At 29.7% G+C, this 21,343-nt stretch overlaps 1 protein-coding gene across 4 annotated transcripts; it reads left to right on the top strand.

The window, feature by feature from the left end:
- The first annotated feature begins 3,373 nt into the window (after positions 1-3,373).
- On the top strand, positions 3,374-20,070 carry Mocs1 (Molybdenum cofactor synthesis 1). Of its 4 annotated transcripts, XM_071186493.2 has the most exons (11): positions 3,375-3,620; positions 6,899-6,992; positions 8,441-8,608; positions 8,702-8,794; positions 10,190-10,323; positions 11,621-11,692; positions 12,569-12,721; positions 14,122-14,232; positions 15,679-15,799; positions 17,532-17,606; positions 19,376-20,070. In XM_071186493.2, exons 1-10 carry the CDS (start codon positions 3,525-3,527, stop codon positions 17,585-17,587), a joined length of 1,098 nt encoding a protein of 365 aa, XP_071042594.1. In that variant the 5' UTR covers positions 3,375-3,524; the 3' UTR covers positions 17,588-17,606; positions 19,376-20,070. The 4 variants fall into 4 exon arrangements, with proteins under 4 accessions (XP_071042592.1, XP_087008639.1, XP_071042594.1 ...); XM_016071747.4 differs by lacking the exon at positions 17,532-17,606; XM_071186491.2 differs by lacking the exons at positions 8,702-8,794; positions 17,532-17,606 and having other exon boundaries at positions 3,374-3,620.
- Positions 20,071-21,343: the final 1,273 nt, after the last annotated feature.

Below are 21,343 nucleotides of genomic sequence, written 5' to 3'. Positions count from 1 at the left end.
ATTTTTTTTCCAACTGAAATAAACTTTTTTGTGGGGGTTTTGATTGAGTGAGATACAGTTTAAATCAGGGATGTGATTCTTTCGCGGATTTCCGCTTTTTGTCAGATTTTTCCCGTTAATTTCCGCGGAAACTTTTTGTTGTTGAACAAGTTAAAATATTTTATGAGGAATTTAATTTTCCGCGGAGCGAAAGTATTGAAGTCCTCATTCCTCCCTCTGAAGTTTCTCTAAAAATCATTTCCTTGGGATAAAACTGGTTGACCTTTATACAGGGATAAGATTTTTCGTTTTTGCCTCTCGAATTTCAGCCTTTTTATCAAAAACTCCGATTCTCTAAAAGTTTCGTTTTTTTTTTTAATAAATATCCCGCTTTATTTTTTTTATTTATTTATTTATTTTTTTATTTTTTTTTTTTTTTTTGAAAATTCAGTCTTTGAAATAAAATAATTATATTTATTTACGATTTTCAAAGATAAATAGAACCTTCCGTATTTTTACTTATTTTAGCTATTTTCTCCGCTTTTACACACAGAAAATAAGATGTTTCCGTATTTTTATTCGTCCGTCGGATAGCTCATATTTTCGCAATTCAGACGTCGTGACCCTGTTGTCTGGCGTAAAAGCAAACGGAAAAAAAAATATAGACATGGATTTGCGGTGAAAATATTTATTTGCTCATTCAATTAATCTTGAAAATTTCTATTTATTAGGTCTAAACAAAAACAATACAAACAAGCCTTTACGAAATCCCAAGTCCAGACTCTGCAAATATCTCGATTGTTATTCACGCGATTTTAATATCAATCATCGATTTTCGTATTTACCTGATTTAAAAGTTGCGCATTGCGATTCTTATTTACGATATTTAAGCATCGTGCATTATGATTCTTATTTACGAGATTTAAAAATCCAATATCGCGTTTTGTATTTATGCATTTCTAAAATCGCGATTTTATTATCAAACATCGATTTTCGTATTTGCCGGATTTGAAAGTTGAACGTTGCGATTCTTATTCAGCCGATTTAAATATCGTACATTGCGATTCTTATTTACGAGATTTAAAAATCCAATATAGCGATTTGTATTTACGCGCTTTTAAAACCCTATGTAGCAATTCGCATTCACGTGAGCTTAAAATCCAATGTCGTGATTCGCTATTGCGGTTGTAATATCAAACGTCGATTTTCGTAATTATACGTGCTTTAAAAATTAGACATTGTGATTTGAATTCGCGCGATTTAAAAATTATGCATCGTGATTCGTATTTACGTGATCTAAAAATTACGCATCATGATTTGTATTTTCGCATTTTTTAAAATTCGATATAAAGTTTCATATTCACGTGATTTAAAAGCCTCATATCGGGATTCATATTCATACAATTTAAAAATTAATCATCGGGATTTATAATCGCACTTTTTTCGTCAAATTTGTGTGTGTGTATGTATATATATATATATTCTTTCATTCTTGGATTTCCTCTTTTTTACTTTCTGACTACTCTCATCCCTGTTAAATCATCCCATGTGCCTAAATTATTTTTTGTTTGCAAATTTTTTTTGCATATAACTTAGTTTATAATAGTTGATTGAAAACAAAACCTACAGTTTGAAAAAAAAAAGTAAAAACAGTTTATGCTTCAAATGTAAAATTAAATTTGATTAAAAAAAATTTTCTTTTGCTTTGAAAACTTCTGATTTTTTAAAAAAGAATTTCCTTCCTCTTTGCATTGTCATTTGATAATTTTTTTTAAAAAATAAATGGGTTTCGAAAAAAAAAAATTTCCATAGAAATTTCTTCTTTTTTCATACTAAGAATGAAACAAAATTGTTATTCTCTAAAACAAATTTTTTATCGCAATCAAATTTGTTTTGGTGTTATTGATATCACTTATTTCAATATTGATTCATCTGATTTAAAGAGCGTTTTTGATTTTTACTCATTTAAATATCAAATGGATGCTTTTACTAGGATTTTATGCTATGGATATGCTTATGACTAGGATTTTAAAAATATAAAGGTTGGCAATAATGGAATTCTGTGACAGAAATTCATTTTCGGAAATAGCAGAAATTTTTTATGAAATTTTATTAATTCTGCTCTGCTTCCTGCACGCTAGTGACGAGTTTGTAGGTCAAAGCCTGAATAATCTGAGCGGGATATATGCAAGTAAGATTACCAGACGTTCTCAATTCTTTAGAACATTCTTTAAATTACAGTAATTGTCTACAAAAACTTCCAAATTCTGAGGACAGAAAATGGTCTCAAATAAATCCGTAAATTTCTAATAAACAGTGAAAGATTGAGAAAAAAAAAATCAGGCAGCAAAGCCTTCAGTGAATGTCTTCACATTCTAGAAAATACTCAATATCAAATTTTCACTTGCATAATGGCCAGATTCTCTGATAGTGAAAAGGAATGTGGAATGTTTTTTTATTTCTGGAATGTTTTTTTATTTTCTCGTGAGCCACTGCAAGGACTTCGCTAAGATTTGGCGTAGATCATAAATTGAAATCTTTCCGGAGTGAATTCCACCAATATATTGCAATTGAATGTCGACACCTTCTTCACTGGAATCCATTTTTGTAACATTTTAAAAGCAGTTTTCCACGCATATCTGGCGTATGATACTGATTTACATTTTTCTGTTGTTTATATTTATATATTTTTACTGAAAGCATGTTCGTGTTTAAATTTATATATTCAGTGGAACCCCAGTATAACTTTGTCCGTAATCTTTCGATATTTGATTTAATTCCTGTTCTCGATAATAGCGAGGAAGATGAGCAGCAAATACTGGCGAATAAACCCACGATTGTTGGAGAGAAGAAGAGAGAAATCTACAAAGATAGTAAGAATAGAACAAAACATTATCCAAAGTTACACTATCATGCTACATATATTTTCCACTTAATAAAAATGCTAAATTTTTATATATTAAAATTATTGCTGCATTTATTATATTATAAATGTAATTTTATACATACATTATCACATGCGTATATTTATTTTTATTGCTAACTTGGATCAGTCTGCGTAGGGACCGAGGGTGTGCGGTATTGGTCCTCGTTAAACTGTTCTACCGTAAAGTGCTCGACTTCACGTGCAGGTCGTCGGGCTACTGAAGCGGGGGTGCCATCCCCTCCGTTGAGAATCAAAATTGTGATGGCGTGTCTTCGGATCATCCTCAGGGATGTTTCCCAGACCGTCGCCAATAGCCCACTGTGCAGCTCTAGTTCGACGTAAATGAACTACAACAAAAAAGAACTAGATTCCTTCTTTTTTAAAAACAGTGAACCTCCTAAAAATGACAAAGTATTCACCTGATCAATATCAGCGAATTTTTCAGACAAAAATAAGTCCGTAACATCTCGGAACCGGAAAATGTCATAATGTTTATTTACAAACCGTTACCGCATGGTTCTGCATGCTGTTTACAACTTGAGAATGAAATGAAACCTCCCACTTAAGCAGATATTTATATTTATAATTAGTTTTCTCTATTAAAAAATAAGTTTAAAATATGAATCGTTCATCCATGTTAAAAAAATCAATTTTGATTGGAACTCGAGCCCTGTCTATTTCCAAGAACTTTAATATCTCTAGTCATTGCAGAACTGTATGTTTGGTTAAATTTCAATTGTTTTTGAATTTATTTATTTCATATTTTTCTGTCTTGGTTAGATTTCATGATTTCCGCCTTACCTTGTGATTGACTTTAGTATTGCATTTCATATTTTTAAATCGTTCAGTTGTTATAAATATGTAAAAATAAAATGAAATTTTTTTACTTACACTAGATTAAAAGTTTTCGGGTTTAGTAAAATGACAAATGTCATTTTAGGGCAAAGATAGATAAAATTTTATATTAAACTATTGATAGAATCAAAATAATTTACTCATAACTTAAGAGTTCATTGGATTTAAATATAGTTAAGGTTTAAATATCTTAAATAGTATTGAAATAGTATAGTCTTGAAACAAATACATGTTTGAATTGCATTTTTGTTTTGGAATGTTTGGAAAATTTCTGTTTTGGCACCTGCGCTAACGGAAAAGGATCGCCAAATTTCGAGTGACAACCCGGCAATATTTCATTCTATTTCATAAGATAATATTTATTAAACTTTTTACATAAGTTTCATGTATAGAATGCAAAATAAAAGATACAAATTTCTTAGAGCTAGGGCAATTTTTAGGTGCCAGCAGCCCAACATATTGACTATAAACTTAAAAATTTTAGATTTCTTGGCACCTTGGATTTGTGAAACCCTGATAATATCTACAAAAGTTACAATTTATACCTCGTTATAAGTTCTTTATTTCTGTTTTATCATTAATAATTTAATTTTAGCCTAAATTTTGAAACAGTTTTGTTGATATCTTATTCTACCAATGATGGATGTATATTATTGTACACTTTAATAAATCAAAACCAATAAATTAAATTTTTTTCATTCTGTTATTTTAATGATTTAAAAAAAATTATTTTTTTGGCTCTTTATCAATATTTTTAGTTAGGTCGGTAGAGAGCTGGGTTCCTGTCCAAGAGTTCGTGGATTTTATCCCCGCCGGCCGAAGTCTCTTCGTGAAGTAAATGGTGACTGATACACGTTAAATCTGTCGAGTCGCGAAGTCCTCCGTGTTCCCATAAAAAAATCAATACCTCTGGGGGTATTGATCCAGGAGTTTCCTTGTCTTCTGGATTGGTTCAAAATTACAAGGCTGCAGAGTTGAACATTAGTAGTCCTGAACCCTAAATTGGGTCAGGTGTTTAACAATGGTTATAAAAGAAATATTTCTAGTTATACAAGCTAATTTTTATAATAAAAATTTATGCTTACAACAGGGCAAAAAAAATTTCCTAGTGTTAGCTAACCTTTGGTGACTAAATATTTATTGCTGGCAAATAAGTTTTGTCTTGTAAAATGCGTTTCAACTCAAACTACCATTCATATTTTTCACAGAGTTAGCATTTACATGTGAAGTTTAAGAAAAATATGTAGGCGCTACTTCGTCAACTCTTTGAGAACACAAAATCCTTTAGAATGATTTTCTCATAATTTTAATACGTGGACTTCTCTTACATATGTTGGCTCTGGCAAATGGTATTTTTGTGGCAGTTATGAAATTTTAATAGTGTGGGAGATTTTTCTGATACAGTGACCACTCTTTGTTCCACTGTAAAATGGTTGTTGATGGAGGTTGGTTGCTCTTAGTAGTGTTTTCATCATCGAAAAAAAATGTGTGAGAATTTCTCACCCTTTCTCAAAAGTTAAGTGAGATTTCTAAAAACTAAAAAAACACTAAAACTCTTTAAAAAAAATTATTTCTTTTATTATAATAAATTTTTAACGTCTTCTATTTTTTAAAGCATTGAATATTTTTGGTGCATCATCATAGAAGATTTTGCCTTTACAAGGTATTTGTCCATCTTACATAAAGTGCATAAAAAATTTGAACGTCTTACATGAAGAAACCTTACCTACGGTGAACATGTGATTGTAGAGAAATGTGCTCTGAAAGGGGTTCCGTGGTTGCGTTCTGTTGTTCGAAAAGGTTCTAAACAATACTGGTAAATAGGGAAGCTAGATAATGGGGCAGATGATGAAAATAATGAAAGATCTAGGAAGAAAAGTGAAACGGATTTTTTTCTAAATGGCGTAATTCGAAGCTTTTTCCAAAATACAAGAAATTCGCGAATTTTGAAATTGATTTATAGAATGCGCGAATTTCTCGCGGTAATAATTTTTTAATGCGTGAAAAGAAAAAAATATGCGAGATTCTCGCGCTGTACTGAAAACACTGTCTTAGAGGTTACCTCCATTGACTTTAAAATTGTTATCAAAGGTAAATGATTTTCTCAAGCAATTTTAATTTTAGTCGTTGTCTTTTTCTTGGGAATGACACTTTTGTTAGTGCCATGAAAAGACGTAACGATGAATAAAATTTAGTGTCTATAAAAATGATCCCAACAGATAAAATTATGTGTAAAAACAAATTTGCCAATTATGAATGATAATTATGTTTTTTGTTTAAGATGGCATTTAATTTTATATCATGAAAATAAGTTAGCTTTAAAAGATGAGGAGAGGTTTGTTTGTTTGAGATGCTTGTTTTTTCTATAATAACTTTTTTTTAAAATTTAACTTTCCACTCTGAAAGGATAGCATCATCTTTAGTGCACTCTGACTGCAACATGGGGTCATCAAAAAGAGCTCTCTAAATAAGAGCTTCATACAAATATTTTGAATACATTCTAATCGACTTATTTGTTTTGTTAATATTTTTTGGTTTTAAATTTTTTTGTGTTTCCTTATTTGATTTTTTCTGCATGGGGTGCAAATGTTTGCCCGCTCACTGGGAGAGGTTTTAATGGTCCCTTCTTAAGGTTTTCTTTAACACAAAGTCAATGGGAAAAATTCTGTGTCTCCCAAAAGTGGTCATAAATAGAGGTGGTCTTTCCTGTAGGTTTTACTGTATTTTCTCATTTTAATGACTTTGAATGATATTGAAACCCTATGGCAACCTTATTTTAAATAAATATTGCTATAATTTTTTTGCAATAAATATGTTTCAATATTTCTACATCCTTTTGTAGTTTTGGTCCATCATATTTTTTCATAGAAATAGTGGAAAACAAAAATTTTAGTCCAATTAATTACAATAATTAACTTAAATTTTAATGCTTACAATATGCTAACACCAATTTTTATAAACATCTTATTTTAATTTAAGAATAGGCTTGTTTTATGCATCTTTGACTGTAGTAATATGCAACATTAGATAGAGGGTGATAGTTTTGTTGTATAAAATTTGTTTGTGTTTATAAGCTCTGGTTTTCAGTGTGAAAAAAAACAAATATTAATCTGTGAAAATTCATTAATAATTTTTCAGATCAGTTTCAAAGCCGCATCAAGTATAGAAGATACTTTTGGTCGTCATCATAATTACTTGAGGATCTCTTTAACTGAACTTTGCAATTTAAGATGTAAGTAAGCAAATAATTTTTACTTTACTGTTTGTAAAGGAAAATGAATGTCATGTGACAGTTTTTACCATGCTTCTATGAAGGAAATTAAATTTCTTGTTTGATATGGCTGATTATTTTTTATTTGAATCTTGTAGAAAGTTGTTTATTTTGATCATGCAATCAACACAAATTAGTTGAACATTAAAATTTTGTCTTATAGTGACAATTAAAAAAACATTCTCTTAGTGTCAATTCTTTTTATACTTTTCAAAATATTTAATAATTAATGATAAAATCTGAAAAATTATTCTCAAGTGTAACAAAATATATTTTTTTTAAATTTAAAATCCTTAAGAAACGTAACCAGAACATAATTGCATTTCTAATTTATTAAAAAAAGTATATGAAAACATTGCTTTGTATAACTTTTATTTTACCTTATTTGCTTTTCCATAAAAATCAAAGGTTATATAATTTTTAAAAGTTATATAAATTTGATATGATTTTTAAATTTTTTTTTATATAGTGTTAAATGGCATGTTCTTACCAATATCACTTCTTTATTAATAATGGACTCTGAATTTACTTCATCAATACATATTCTTGCTGAATACTTCCTAGTTAATAATGTATAATACATACTTCTTTTGCTAATACCTTAATACTTATGATTCATACTCAATAAAATGTCATTTTTATATTTATGCAATCAAAAGAGATGTTCTGGCAGAAGGTTTATTTAGGTATATGTTTTGTTGATTTACATGCGCAACAGGGCATGTAAAAATTGTGAGATTTTTCGAACCCTGTTATATTAATTTTAACTCTCTTGTTATACATAGAAACAATTTTCAAACTAAAGAAACAGTTTGTATTTTAATTTAAATGAGTTTTGTTATAGCAGGCAATATCCTCTACATCTCCTCTGGCAATTTCTCATGAGGCTTTTTCTGCCAGGTACACTGAACAATTTCTTTCTTGTCAGTTTTGTATGCCTGTGAAAAGGTGAAATTTACTACCTCTCCAAACTGAGTCCAGTGTCGCAACAGCCCATAGAGGACCTGCACTCACCCCAGTTTTCTTGACCTTGGGCTCTGGGGTGCAGAAGCAAATATTCCGGTTTGGAGGTCAGCCAAACGTTGAACCCCCAACGTTTAGACCCCAAGCATACTTGGTACTCATTTTATCGACCCACTGAAGGGATGAAAGGCTTGCCTGACCGGTCTGAGCATTGAACCCAGGACCTGTGACACAAAAGTGCAAAGCCCCACCACTCAGCCACTGGGCACTACCTCTCTAACCTTCTTTTAAAATTAACTTAAAATTAATCTTTGTAATTTAAATTTTTAACTACTTTGTAAAAAAATTAAATTTTAAATGGGAACTCTTGTCATTTAATAGATTGAATAAAAATTTCTAGACTTCGTTTTTAACTTTAATTTAGCTACTAAAATGTTTCATTTTAGGTCAGTACTGTATGCCTGAGGAAGGGGTGACTTTAACACCTGACCAACATTTATTGACTACCAAAGAAATTCTCTCATTATCAAAACTTTTTGTTAAGTTAGGAGTAACAAAGATACGGTTTACAGGTGGAGAACCTTTGCTTCGTAAAGATCTCTTGGAAATCATCGGTGAGGAGTTATTCTCTAAATTTTCTGAAATAAATATGCATATCAATGTATATATATGTGTTGATTTTAGTTTTTTTGAAAACTTATTTATAGAATCAGTTTCTCAGTTCAAAGGCCTTGAAACAATTGGGTTAACAACTAATGGACTATTTCTTCATAAGAAAATTAAGGAATTGAAGAAAGCTGGTACTTCATTTGATTTGTTAAAATATAGCTAAAGAGAAATTAAAACTCATTTAAAATATATCATAATTATTGTTGAAATCTGTAATATTTGGTTTTTATTTTTAAATTTCCATCTTGTCAAATGACCTATAAGAAAAACATAACAAATTTTATTGCACTATCTCAAAGCTAATACGAAACAAATGAAAGTGTAGTTAAACTATATAAATAACAATTGAAGAATTCCCACTTAGATACATTGCAAATGAAAATTGAAAACTTTTAAATAGATTTTAACAGTTAGTGCACTATATGCATATGGTAAGAAATATATTTAATTATAAAATAAGTATGAAGTTAGCTATTATTTGAAGGATTTATTTTCTATCTGCCGGAGGAAATTCAATTGAATTGAAATCAAAAATATTTTAGTCTTTTTTAAAATGCCGTAGATTCAAAGTGCAGTAGAAAGTGTGGCATAATGTTTTTTTTTTTAGATTCCTAATAAATATTTTACTTTCATTTATGGTTAGTCAGTCAAATATTTTGTCAGTCACTCATTGTTCTTCTGCTCAAGTGATTTTAAGTTTTTGATTTTTAAGTTAACTCTGAATTCACTGTTATTAACCAGTAACAATTTTAACAACAAAAGTTTTGATCAAAACTGTATCTAGTTGTTTATTTATTGAAATATTCAACATTAAAGAATGATTTTTGAATATATTACTGGAAAAGTAGATAATACCTAGGTATTGTATACAATGTCTGGTTTTCATGTTCTTCTTTCCTTTAACTTCTTCCCATAGTAATATCAACTAAATTCTTTGTAAAATAATGCAGCTCTTTGATTTTAGCAATTGAACTAGTCAAGTAAAAAAATTTTGGTTTTGCTATTTTACCTCCTGAAAAATAATTTGCATTCAATTGATTTTCTTTTTCATTTTGAAATTCACTATTGTATTATTTTTTAACCTACTTATTATTAAATTCATTATTATTTTATGAACATATTTAAACCATGTATTTAACATATACAAATTATGGATTTTTTTAATTCTTATTTTAAACAAAATCATCATTTTTAACCTACTCAACTTTTGCAATGTCTAAAGACATCTTTTCCCTGTTGTTTTTCATATCAAAAAACACATTTCCCACCTTTTTGGGTATTCAATGAGAAAGTTGTTTATTAAAGAGAAATTTGTAAACAAACTTGGGGGTTCGCAAAAGGAAGTTCCTCTTTTTTTCTCCTGATTTTATTTACATCAATAAAAAATTATAATGTGTATGATATTAACTTTGCTTTAAAAGTATACAAGCTAGCACATTAAGCTACTTACTTGAGGAAATAGTTTTCTGTCTGTTATATTTAATATAAAACCGAATAATTTTTAAAATATTTTAATTGTTTCTTAGGACTGAATGCATTGAATATCAGCCTAGATACGTTAATACCCGCAAAGTTTGAGTTCTTGACGAGACGCAAAGGCTACAATAATGTCATCAAAAGCATTCATTCTGCTTTAGATGCAGGATTCCACCCTTTGAAGGTATGGTGTTGTGATAACTGATATTTTATATCGTGTATTACACTTAATCAAATGTTACTCCATATTGTGTATCAGGTTTAATTAAATTAATATTGTGTATCTTTATGAGTGAATCTTAATACGTAATTTCAAGAGACGTGGTGGCTCAGAGGATAGAGCACTTGCCTAATGAAGTAACCTGGGTTCAAATCCAGGCACTGGCTGGTCGATACGAATTCCGCTCCAGGCTTGCTCTGATACAGGGGTGATTGTGCTCCGGGGAAAAAATCCTCAATCACATTTATATATAAAAATTCTTGTGTATTTTATTTCAAAATATTAGAACTAGAATTTATGCTTGGCATCTCTTTCATTTTAAAAAAATTTTCTGGTAGAATAATAAATGTGATTAGAGATAAAAGTAAACTTACACATAATTATTTATTTAAATTATGCTGTATATAATTAACTTAGAATATCATGTTTTGAAAATTTCAATGATTTAAATTTATAAAGATATTAATTTTTTGAATGATTTTACTCAAGAAATTTTCAGGATTTTTGAGTTGGACCCACAATTACCCCTGCTGATAGCAGTGCATGTAATCTTAGATTTAACTGATTCTCCTTTTTTAATAAAGATATATTAAAATTTGATTTTAATGAGTAAATTTATTGTATTTATTTTTTGACTATATGTTATTATTTCCTGATATCTATGCATTTTTGCCCTTTATTTGTTGAATGCATATCTCAAATGATTTATACTATTTTCATTACTTTTTTATCCTAAGAATTCACTTTCATTAAAAATTTATGACTGTTAGGTGTTTTAAAAAATTATTACCTAAATTGCATACTTGAAAATAAAAAACTTCTTTTAATATCATAGTTGAAAGATTACATTTTGGAGTTACATTGCTAATCACCATCCCCTTGTCTACTATTCTTTTGCTTTTCACAAATTGATTTCTCTTCCATTTTTGGATTGTCTTTTTTCTAACCTGTTTAGTTTTTATCATTTATTTGGTGTCATTCAAGGACTCGTAACATTTGGACCTTTATTCCACTTCAGCTATGAAGCAAAGAAGTTTTATTTATATATAGGTACATTTTTTGCTTTGCATGATTTCATCATTGACATGCCCAGGTTGAGCCTTGACTTTTTCTTCCATTTTGACCTGTTCTTAGCAACGGTTTGCATAATTTACCCACAAATAGTAAAATACATTTGCTTGATTAGTTATAAGAACAAAACTTTTTATTATTTGAACAGAATATGAAAATAATGATTTTAATTAGTACATTTGTCTTCTAGGTAAATTGTGTTGTAATGAAGGGAATTAACGATGATGAGTTAACCTCTTTTGTAAAGTTTACTGAAAAACAGGTAACTTTGATTTTAAAATAAAAATCATATAAAACAATTATTTATTAAAAAAAATTCGACATTTTGATTTGGAACAAATTTCAATCTACAACTAACGTGATTCAATCAATTTCAAGCATTTTACTGTAATTTTTTGAAAAAATAATCAAAAGTAGTAATGCACTTTTTTGATAAAATTTAAGACTATACCTATCTTCTGAACTCAAACTATTTGTTTCATTTCTGTTACATATTGGTAAAAGATAAAATGTTGATAGTGCGAACAATTCTTTTTTTTATGTTTTTATTCAAGTTCCTGACTACTATTTCTTTTTCTTGGATTTGAAAATGCATGTTTACTTGTGAAATCTCTTACTAATACATATTATAATTGTAAGTAAGTATTGAAAGTTAGACATAGCTGCCAACTCTACTGGATTTTTCCTGTTTCTCCCAGTCTACTGGTTTAATAAAAATTCTCCTGGTTTTTGTACATTTTAGAAAATTCATTGAAATTGAGTAAGTTTTCTGAAAAATCTCTATGGAAATAGAATTTTGCACAGATTATTGCTTGCTTGAATATTAAAATAAGTATTATAATATAATAAAGCTAGCCTTATATATAAAAATTAGTTTCCTTTCCCTGAATTTTTGTCCTAAAATGTTCAGTTTATTTTTATTCAGAACTACCTTTTTAAATGAATTAAAAAATATTTCAACCATCTTTGAATTAAATGCCTATTACTATTCAGAATTATGAGTAAACATTATACATAACATTTCAAAAAGAACTTACTAAAAAGAGGAAATGAAATGTTTTTACTTGTATTTTATATTTTCCAGATAAGTTGCTCACCATTGTTATAAATTATTGTGTTTTAATTGATTCATTTACAGGATGTTGATATTCGCTTCATTGAATATTGTCCTTTTGGTGGCAACAAGTGGAGTGACAACAAAATGGTTCCCTATGAACAAATGCTTGATTTGATTAAGGCAGAGTATCCAGACCTAAAACGAATAACTGACCAACCAAATGACACTTCAAAGGTATAAATATTTTTAATTCATTCTTTTAAATTTTTCATTGAATATTCTCAAAACATCTTAATACTGTAGGACCTCAATTATCTAAAGTAATTAATAAGAGGCTTACTTCAGGTAATTGAACTGATTTTTTTAATGAATTTTCAATTATTAACTCTGCAAATCTAGGTTTTTAACTTACATTTAAACTTAATTTTAATTAAGTTTACGCTTTTTATGGTTATTCTCTTTAGAGTACCATTTTAATGACCTATGCGTTAAGTCTCGCGTAGCAGCTATGCGTCTCGTTTATTACTCCATAGACGTGACCTCCACACTGTCCGATTCATTCTAGTCTAGCGACTGAAATTCAGTCATTTTATTTCACAAAAATTTTCGAAGAAATTATTTAAGAGCATTATTTATTTTGATCTTGCCACATGTATAGGGAACACCCTTTGAATGACTGACTTGATTCGCTAGATTTTTATTCTAGGTGGTCAAATAGTTTTTGGCTACGAGTTATATTTACGGTATTTTTGTGCACTAATGATACAACATCCTTATGCTATATCATCATTTTTTCCCGGGTTTCAGGGGTCATTATATGAAGTGTAGACCGTATAACCACAATTTTAATATAGTAAATGTATTTTTGTCAAGTAATGATGTTTTATTTTAAAATTTTCTTGCACCATTTAACTGGATCAATAGAACTCGTTAGCTTTTTTTTCTTCAACAAATTGTTTGTACAAAGCAGCTTCTATAACTGGAGGAATATACAGTTATAAAATATTAATAGTATATATTAAAGCTATTAATAAGCATATTAAAAATAATTTAGCTTACAGGCATCATAGACAAGCATCATTTGCTGCGGTCAGTGAGCGTGTGGGTTATCACTTTGATCAGCCTGCGTAGGAACCTGGTGTGTCTTCAGTCTTTGTTAAACTGTCCTATGGTTCAACATGACATGCATGTAGTCAAGCTACCAAAGCAGGGAAGTCATCCTTTCTGCAGAGGATCAAGATTGTGATGGCATATCTTTAGATTATCCTCAGGGATGTTTCCCAGACCATCACCAATAGCCCATTTTGCAGCTCCAGTGCTGCATAAATAAAGAATTACTACTCAAACTCAAACATTGTTGCCAAATAGTAGGTAAAAATGCTTTGTCAATGGATTAAATCATACAGTAGTTATTGATAAAAGTTTAATTTTTAACAATGGGTGTAAAATATAAATATTTTCTCTTGATGTTACTTGCAAACTCTTCCTTGCGGAAAAAGGGTGATTGTTCATAATGATCCCATTGAAACTTTGCAAACGGCAATAAAAACAATGATCTTTTCTTGGTTGTTTTCCCCCAATACTATATCACTCAATTTGATCCCTTGTGTTAATTTCCATACTTGTATTTTTAGGCTTACAAAGTTCCTGGTTACAAAGGCCAGATAGGATTTATCACTTCTATGACAGAGAATTTCTGTAGTTCCTGTAATCGCCTTCGAATTACAGCAGATGGTAATTTAAAGGTAAGCCACTGCATAAAAGTTTCCAGTCATATGACTTTTCACAAAATAGTTCAGAATTAAAGCTCTACTTTCTTTTTAAGTAATATAGGAAGTAGTTTTCTTTTCTTTTAGCAAGAAATAAATGATAATTTGAAGAAAACTTTCAATATAAATGAAGCAATTTATTTGAATTTTGCAGTTTACTAAGTTACTAGTGCCCATAAAAGTGTTAATTACTAGTGAAATCATAAAATAATGCCAACTTATTCCTTCTTTAGATAGGACTATAACCTAATTTTACTTAACTAACAGTGCATTTACGTGTGAAAAAAAAACAAACTTTAAATCGAAGATTGGTAAGCAATTAAAAACCGTATAACAAATAATCTCCTCTAAGTTTAAACATACAATCTTCCAATATACAAAGTAGGATTTCCAGAAGTGGTCCAGTAATTTCCACTTCCTATAATGTACTTTTCATACCTATAATGTACTTATTATGACTGTAAAAGTTACAGAAACAGTTTTTAAAATTCTCGTTTGAAGTGTTCATTAATTAGGACATTCTCAATGTCTTTGATAAGGTTACGATTAAAGAAATAATCCCAAGAAACTAAATTGGAGAGACACACATATAAAATTAATTTGCTTCACAGTATAATGAGAATAGTTATATGAGTCAAGTATGTTACTAACATTCAAAAATAAGCACTCATTTTCAAGACTTCTCAGACATGAATGAGGATAACAAACAAGATTTGAAACGTTTTCTGCTTCAAATTTCTTTTGTTATCTTTATTCACATATGGTAAATGTTGAAGATGGATGCCGATTTCTGATCGCTAGAAACATGCTGATTCTTATAACCATCTTCATATAATTTGAAGCAAGTTAAATTTTTATATTATCAAGGGTTTAAAAATGTTTAAGACATTAAGAGTGTACAAATTTATAACTATTCTTAAAAAGGTCTTTAAAAATTGCTTCTGAAGCTTTTATATCCAAATAGTGGCGGTGGAGTTTTCTTAGAATAATATTAATAAGTCATGAATATTTTGTCTGCAATTTTAAGTTAGCACAATTAAATCAATGTGGATAATTATCGGAGATTTCGTTGATAGCAGTTATATGAAAATTATTAGATTGTTTATCTTATGAAGTTTTAGGTTTTCTTTATATTTAAAAATAGATTTTTGTTTTATATTTTGTTATTTTTATATTTATTATTTATTATCAAATTTTTTATTCCTAACATATGAGCAGAAGGCCACATTAAAATGATGTAAATTATTTTTATTTTGATAAAATTTAAATACAATTTGGACTGGGAGTGCTGCAATGTGAGACGTACTGTAAGTTGCCGATAAATTTATGTAAGTTTATCAATATGTAAGTAATGTATGAAAGTGTCTGTAATGAATGCATCCTTAATATGACCCTTTAAACTCTTTTGATTCTAAACTTTAGGTGTGCCTCTTTGGGAATAAGGAAGTCTCTCTCCGAGATGCGTTGAGAGAGGGAGCTTCTGAGGAAAGCCTTCTTCAATTGATTTCAACTGCAGTGCTGTCTAAAAAGAAACAGCATGCAGGTAGGTCATTTTTAAACACAAAGATTCAGTATTTATAAGAGTAATTCTACCAAATTTGCTATAATGTGTAAAATAAACCAAAAATCTTAAAGGGAAGGTAAAAAGTAAGTTTTGGTTTCAGCGTATCTCCAGGGACACATAATTTTGCATAGTGAGAAGAAAAAAGAGAGAGAATTACTAGCATTTTATGTTGGCGAACTTTCAATATAGAATATAATTAATTTTTTTTTTATGAACAGTTGAAGGTGAAGATAAGAATAATTCTGGGTAACAAATTTTATTGTTGCCCACCCTTGATGCAGTCAGGGTGATTGCATTCCGAGTTTTTGTTTCATTTGTCTGGGACTAAAAACAGGGCATGTTTAGTTTTCGTGAATATTGCAGAATTCCGTCTGTCTCTAGATTATTGGTTCGCGGATTCCGCCAGTCAAATTTTTATAATTCAAAGAATTTTTGAAACTTTTGTTGTTGTTGACGTACGCCTGTTTAGGCAGAGGGGGTGCGATTGTTCTTGTTTCGCAGTGGCGCCATATATGGCAAAGAATTCGACTTCTGCCACACCATACGTCGCACCCGTTTATTGGGCGGACTCATTCATACACCCATTCATTCATCCACAGATCATAATTTTGACCTGAATCAGAGAAAAATCGATCTCCAATCCAGTACCCCCAGAGGTATTGATTTGTTATGGGAGCATGGAGGACTTTTGCTACTCGACAGATTTAACGTGCATCAGTCGAAAATGTTGCGATTCGTCTTTACATGATTTTGAAATCGTGCAGTGCGATTCCTATTCACGTGATTTAAAAAGAGGATGAAGAGATTTGTGTCTTAAATAGGGACTTGCTTTCAGTAAAAAGAGATTTAGAAATTAGGACCTCCTGGATTTTAAGAACTTTCCAAAGTTTTGCAAAATGTCTTAAAAAGTTTCGAAGAAATAAGATGTTTTAAATGAATGCCTTTTTCTTCAGAAGAAAGGACTAAGAGAGATATGCATGACAAAAAAAAACAAAAAAAAAGACAAATAGAAATTTTGAAAAGAAAATTCCTTTTTACTTAATATATACTTAGCTTTCTCTATCTGTTATCAAAAAGTGAAGGAAGGTGGGGGATTTGCCCTAACCCTGCTTTTCTAGGAGTTTAAAGAACATTTATTTACAAGATGTTTTAATTTTTTTAATAACTATAAAAAAATTATTTTAATTTTTAAAGTTTGAAAGCCTTGTCAATCATTGCAGATGAAATATTTTTTCATATGGATGAAATGTTTTACTACATAAATGGAATTGAAAAGAAGACTGTACAAAAATCCTTTTATAAATCAGAATTATAATAATAAGAAAATAAGATTTATTTGAAATTTTTTTTTATGAATGTTTAAAGGAAACACACATTTTCTCACTTCTAAGGGCTGTTAATATTGTTTATATAACATTTGAGCAAAAGCTCTAGAGTTTGATTTAAGGATCCCATAAAATCTAGCGATGGTTCTGACTTTGTACATGCTTTTAAGTTACATTAAAAATATATCTTACATGAATTAAATATCTAATGAATTAATCTAATTAAAATTGATTCTAGTCATTAGTTTCTATTTGATAGTGCTATTTTGTCTCATTGAAAAAACATACGAGCATTTATTTTCTTAATTTTTCAAATTAAATATGGATACTTTATTTAAATATTAACTGCTAATCATATATGTAATTTTTTTTTCTTTCATTCATAGGTATGTTTAATCTTCAAAAAATGAAAAATCGTCCAATGATTTTAATTGGTGGTTAAATTGGTTTTAATTGTAAAAGTATGTAAAGATTTTTTTTATCTTCTTTGTTTACTTTTAAATTAATTATGTTGTTTTCACTTCTAAACAAACTCAAATTAAACCATCAAATAATTTTTATTTATAATTTTTTTTCTCTTTTCAATTTACTAATTTTGAATCTATTAAATAATTTTATTTTCATTTTAAAGTTGTAAAAGTTGCTTTAAATTTTTGGATTAGTTAACATAATTAATTTTATTTTAAATTTATTAAAAATTATTTTTTTATTAAAAAAAATTGGTCTTTTTATTTTAAATTGTTGTTAAATTTATTAGTTATAACTTGCAACCTTATTTTCAGTGGGTTAAAATACTTTCTACATTATCTTTTTTTTAAATGAAAAATGTAATACTCCTTTTCTTTTTTCATGTAATGTAATTTTTTGAACACTAACTACATTCAATTCTTGAAGCAAAAATAAATATACAGTGAATTCGCGATAACTCGAATCTGATAGCACTGACGAAAAACTTAGACATATTGGAAGTTCGACTTACCGTTTGTTGTCGGATTATTTAATTAATGCTTATTAATTACAAATCTTCTAAATGCTTACAATATTTAAGATCATTTTTTTGACAAGCTATTTACGATAAGACTGTTTGAAGCACTTTATGATATCCTGGTCCATCGGCTGCAACTTTGCTGTTGTGTTTGGCGGGAGAAACTGCAAGTTTACTGCTTTCAAATTAGGTAGATCACTATGCGCTGTGCATTTATCCTTTTCTTTTTTTAGCGAAGAATTTCCGATCCAATTTTCTTACATAGTCTTCAAATAAAACTGATGTCATCGAAAACTTTTTGTTAGACTTGTAATCCAAAGGATACGTTTTTACATTCTTGAAACATCGGGAATTTCGGTATTTTCCGATAACAAGTAAGGGCAATTTCTCTGTCCCAGATGCATTTCCTTCAACTAGGACAGTCAAGCGTTCCTTGCTCATTTTCCCCCCTGAGCAGTTTTCATCCCTAAACATCATAGTCTCATTTAGAAGACATTTTAAAAATAAACCCATTTCATCAATATTGAAAACATCATTTTAACTGTATCCATGAAGTAAATTTGGTAACGTTTCATTTAACCTCTGCTCACATACTTCAAAAGGGACAGCTTTAGCTCCTCCATGAAGAGTGCGTAAGACATAGTGCAAAGGAAGGGGCAAGATATCAGCTCCTAGGTTTCTTTTCTTGCTTTAAAAGATCCAAAAGAAATCGAGTTAAAGGAAGTAAAATTCGAGTAATCGAGAATAATTAACATGAAATTGAAGATAAAAGGGTCGGAACCCCTTAAAAAAATCGAGTTATAGTAATATTCGAGTTATCGTACTTCGAGTTATAGCGAATTGACTGTATATATATATGATTAACAGTATTAATAGATTAACAAGAGAAGAATTTGTTTTCAATTCAATTTGATAATTCATTTTGTTGAATTATGTAAGCTATACTTGGTCTTTTAGTTTTTTTTTTCTAAGCAGAACTTTTGTCGTGTTGAAAATTTTTGTTTCGCTATTTGTGTTACAATAAATATAGTTGGAAAAGGTTATTAAAAATAGGTTCATCGATCCTACCAATTTGACCTCATTTTGTGACAGCCTGAAATTCAGAAGTGCCGGGTAACATTAGCCAATAGTACTGGATAATGTTTTCAAAAAATAATTTTACAGCTAATAAACTAAACAATTTTAGAAAATAAGTTCTTTTTCATTTTTGTCTTCCTCATTTTTATCATTTATTTTATTTTACAGCAAGATGGTTAAAGTGTGCCAAATTAAGAACAAATCTTTATAGTTTTATTAATATACTAAAGAGTAACAAAACAGTGCCAAATTCATCAAACATGTACAGATTCTATAGCATTGATTCAAGGGATGATCCGATTCAAAAGCAACTAACTCATACAGACAAAAAGGGAGAACTAAATATGGTAGATGTGAGCTCAAAGCCAAAGACTGTGCGTATTGCTGAAGCAGAAGCGATTGTCCACCTCGGTAAAATCGCCTTTGAGCTTTTACAGCAAAATAAAATTAAAAAAGGTGATGTTCTGCCAGTTGCAAATGTAGCTGGCATAATGGCTGCAAAGAAAACCAGCGACATCATTCCTTTGTGTCATACCATCGAAACTGATTTCATTGAAATTAACTTTGAATTGAATTCTCTCAATTATGAGGTGGTCATTAAATCTAAAGTCAAAGCTGTTGATAAAACTGGTGTTGAAATGGAAGCATTGACATCAGCTACAGTGGCTGCTTTGACTATTTATGACATGTGTAAAGCTGTAACAAAGGACATTGTGATAAAATCAGTCAAATTATTGTATAAATCTGGGGGGAAAGAAACATTTATAAGGAAATGATATCTGAATATTTATTTTGAGAAAATTTTATCTTTATTGTATATAAAATAATATATTTTATTAAAAATTTTTATTATTAATGTTCTACGATTGTGTATATGTTTCTATTTAAATTTTATAAAAGGAAAGCTTTTGCTCCTTCGTGGAGTTGTCACCCCTTTGTGATTCCTCGTGACAGTTGGCTAGGATACTACACTATGGGTGTCATTCTTCATTTTGCAGATTTCCACTCCCTATGGAAGCAGGGAAAACTTGGAATTCTTTTGAAATTAGAAAATATCACTAAAAACTGGGATTCTTAGAGAATTCAAACATACTAAGGTAAAACCTGGGATTCTTAAGAAATTTGCACATATCATTGGAAAACCTGGGATTCTTTGGGAATTTGAACAACCAATGGGACATCTGAGATTCTCCGGGAATTTGAACATATCCCTGGAAAACGCAAGATTTCAAAATACCGCTTCATTATACCCATTTTTGGAATTTGAACAACTAATGGGACATCTGGCATTCTTAGGTAATTTGAACATTCCAATGGGACATCTTAGAATTTGAACATACCACTGGAAAAAAATGTGATAATGGGATTCTCAAGGAATTAGAACATATTTATATAAGTCTTTCAAAATATGGAATTTCAATAATTTAGGACAAAAATTCAGGGCTCGAAAAACTGCCCGTCCTCGGCGGTCAAAAATTCCCCTCGGGCAACGAATTTCTCGAATCCGACGTCCATTTTCCCGTTAGTGTTCGTGATACATTTTCAATTTTTATTATCTTACAAGAGTCCAACACCTCACTTCTAAAATGACCCTCTAATCTAGAAATACAGCAGCATACTGCGCATGGTGAAATTGATGTTTTCTCTGTCTGGGAGTACTGCAGTGGTTGAAAGGGGCTTTTCAGCAATGAACTTACAAAAAAACACATTACGTACTGGTCTTAAACAAGAAGCGTTAAACGCAATTATGAACATCTACCTAAATAGAAAACCCCTTTCAGATTTTTGTGCCGAAACCTCTGTAAATCATTGGCTTGATTGTGGAACAGGCAAACGTCATATTTGATTCATTTAAAAAATGCAGTACCCTCGGATAAATTTACCTTTGTCATTTAAATTATTTCATAAAAGAAATTCTAGGTTACTATTAGTAACCTAGCATTTCTTTTATTACTCTACATTGTAATTCTAGTATTTGTAATCCTAGAAACTACTAATTCATTGTGTAATTTATATAAATGTTTGTAATAAATAAGAGAAAATTATATTTTTATTTATTTAGAAGCTACGGGTTAGTTTCAAAGGAGGACGGGTACATTGTTGGATAAGCGGTCCTCTGGGACGGGTAAAAGTTTT

This window comes from Parasteatoda tepidariorum, chromosome 9 (genome assembly GCF_982258835.1).
Source record: "Parasteatoda tepidariorum strain Cologne lab strain chromosome 9, Ptep-v5.0, whole genome shotgun sequence".
In the NCBI taxonomy this organism is placed as follows: Eukaryota; Metazoa; Arthropoda; class Arachnida; order Araneae; family Theridiidae; genus Parasteatoda; species Parasteatoda tepidariorum.
This window is presented reverse-complemented; position numbering and strand designations above follow the sequence as displayed.

Bases quoted from the DNA above. Each gene is read 5' to 3' on its own strand.
- Mocs1 (XM_016071747.4), top strand. From the start codon at position 3,525: ATGAATCGTTCATCCATGTTAAAAAAATCAATTTTGATTGGAACTCGA. The intron at 3,621-6,898 runs GTATGTTTGGTT...ATAATTTTTCAG, and splicing joins TCTCTAGTCATTGCAGAACT to ATCAGTTTCAAAGCCGCATC. The intron at 11,693-12,568 runs GTAACTTTGATT...ATTCATTTACAG, and splicing joins TAAAGTTTACTGAAAAACAG to GATGTTGATATTCGCTTCAT.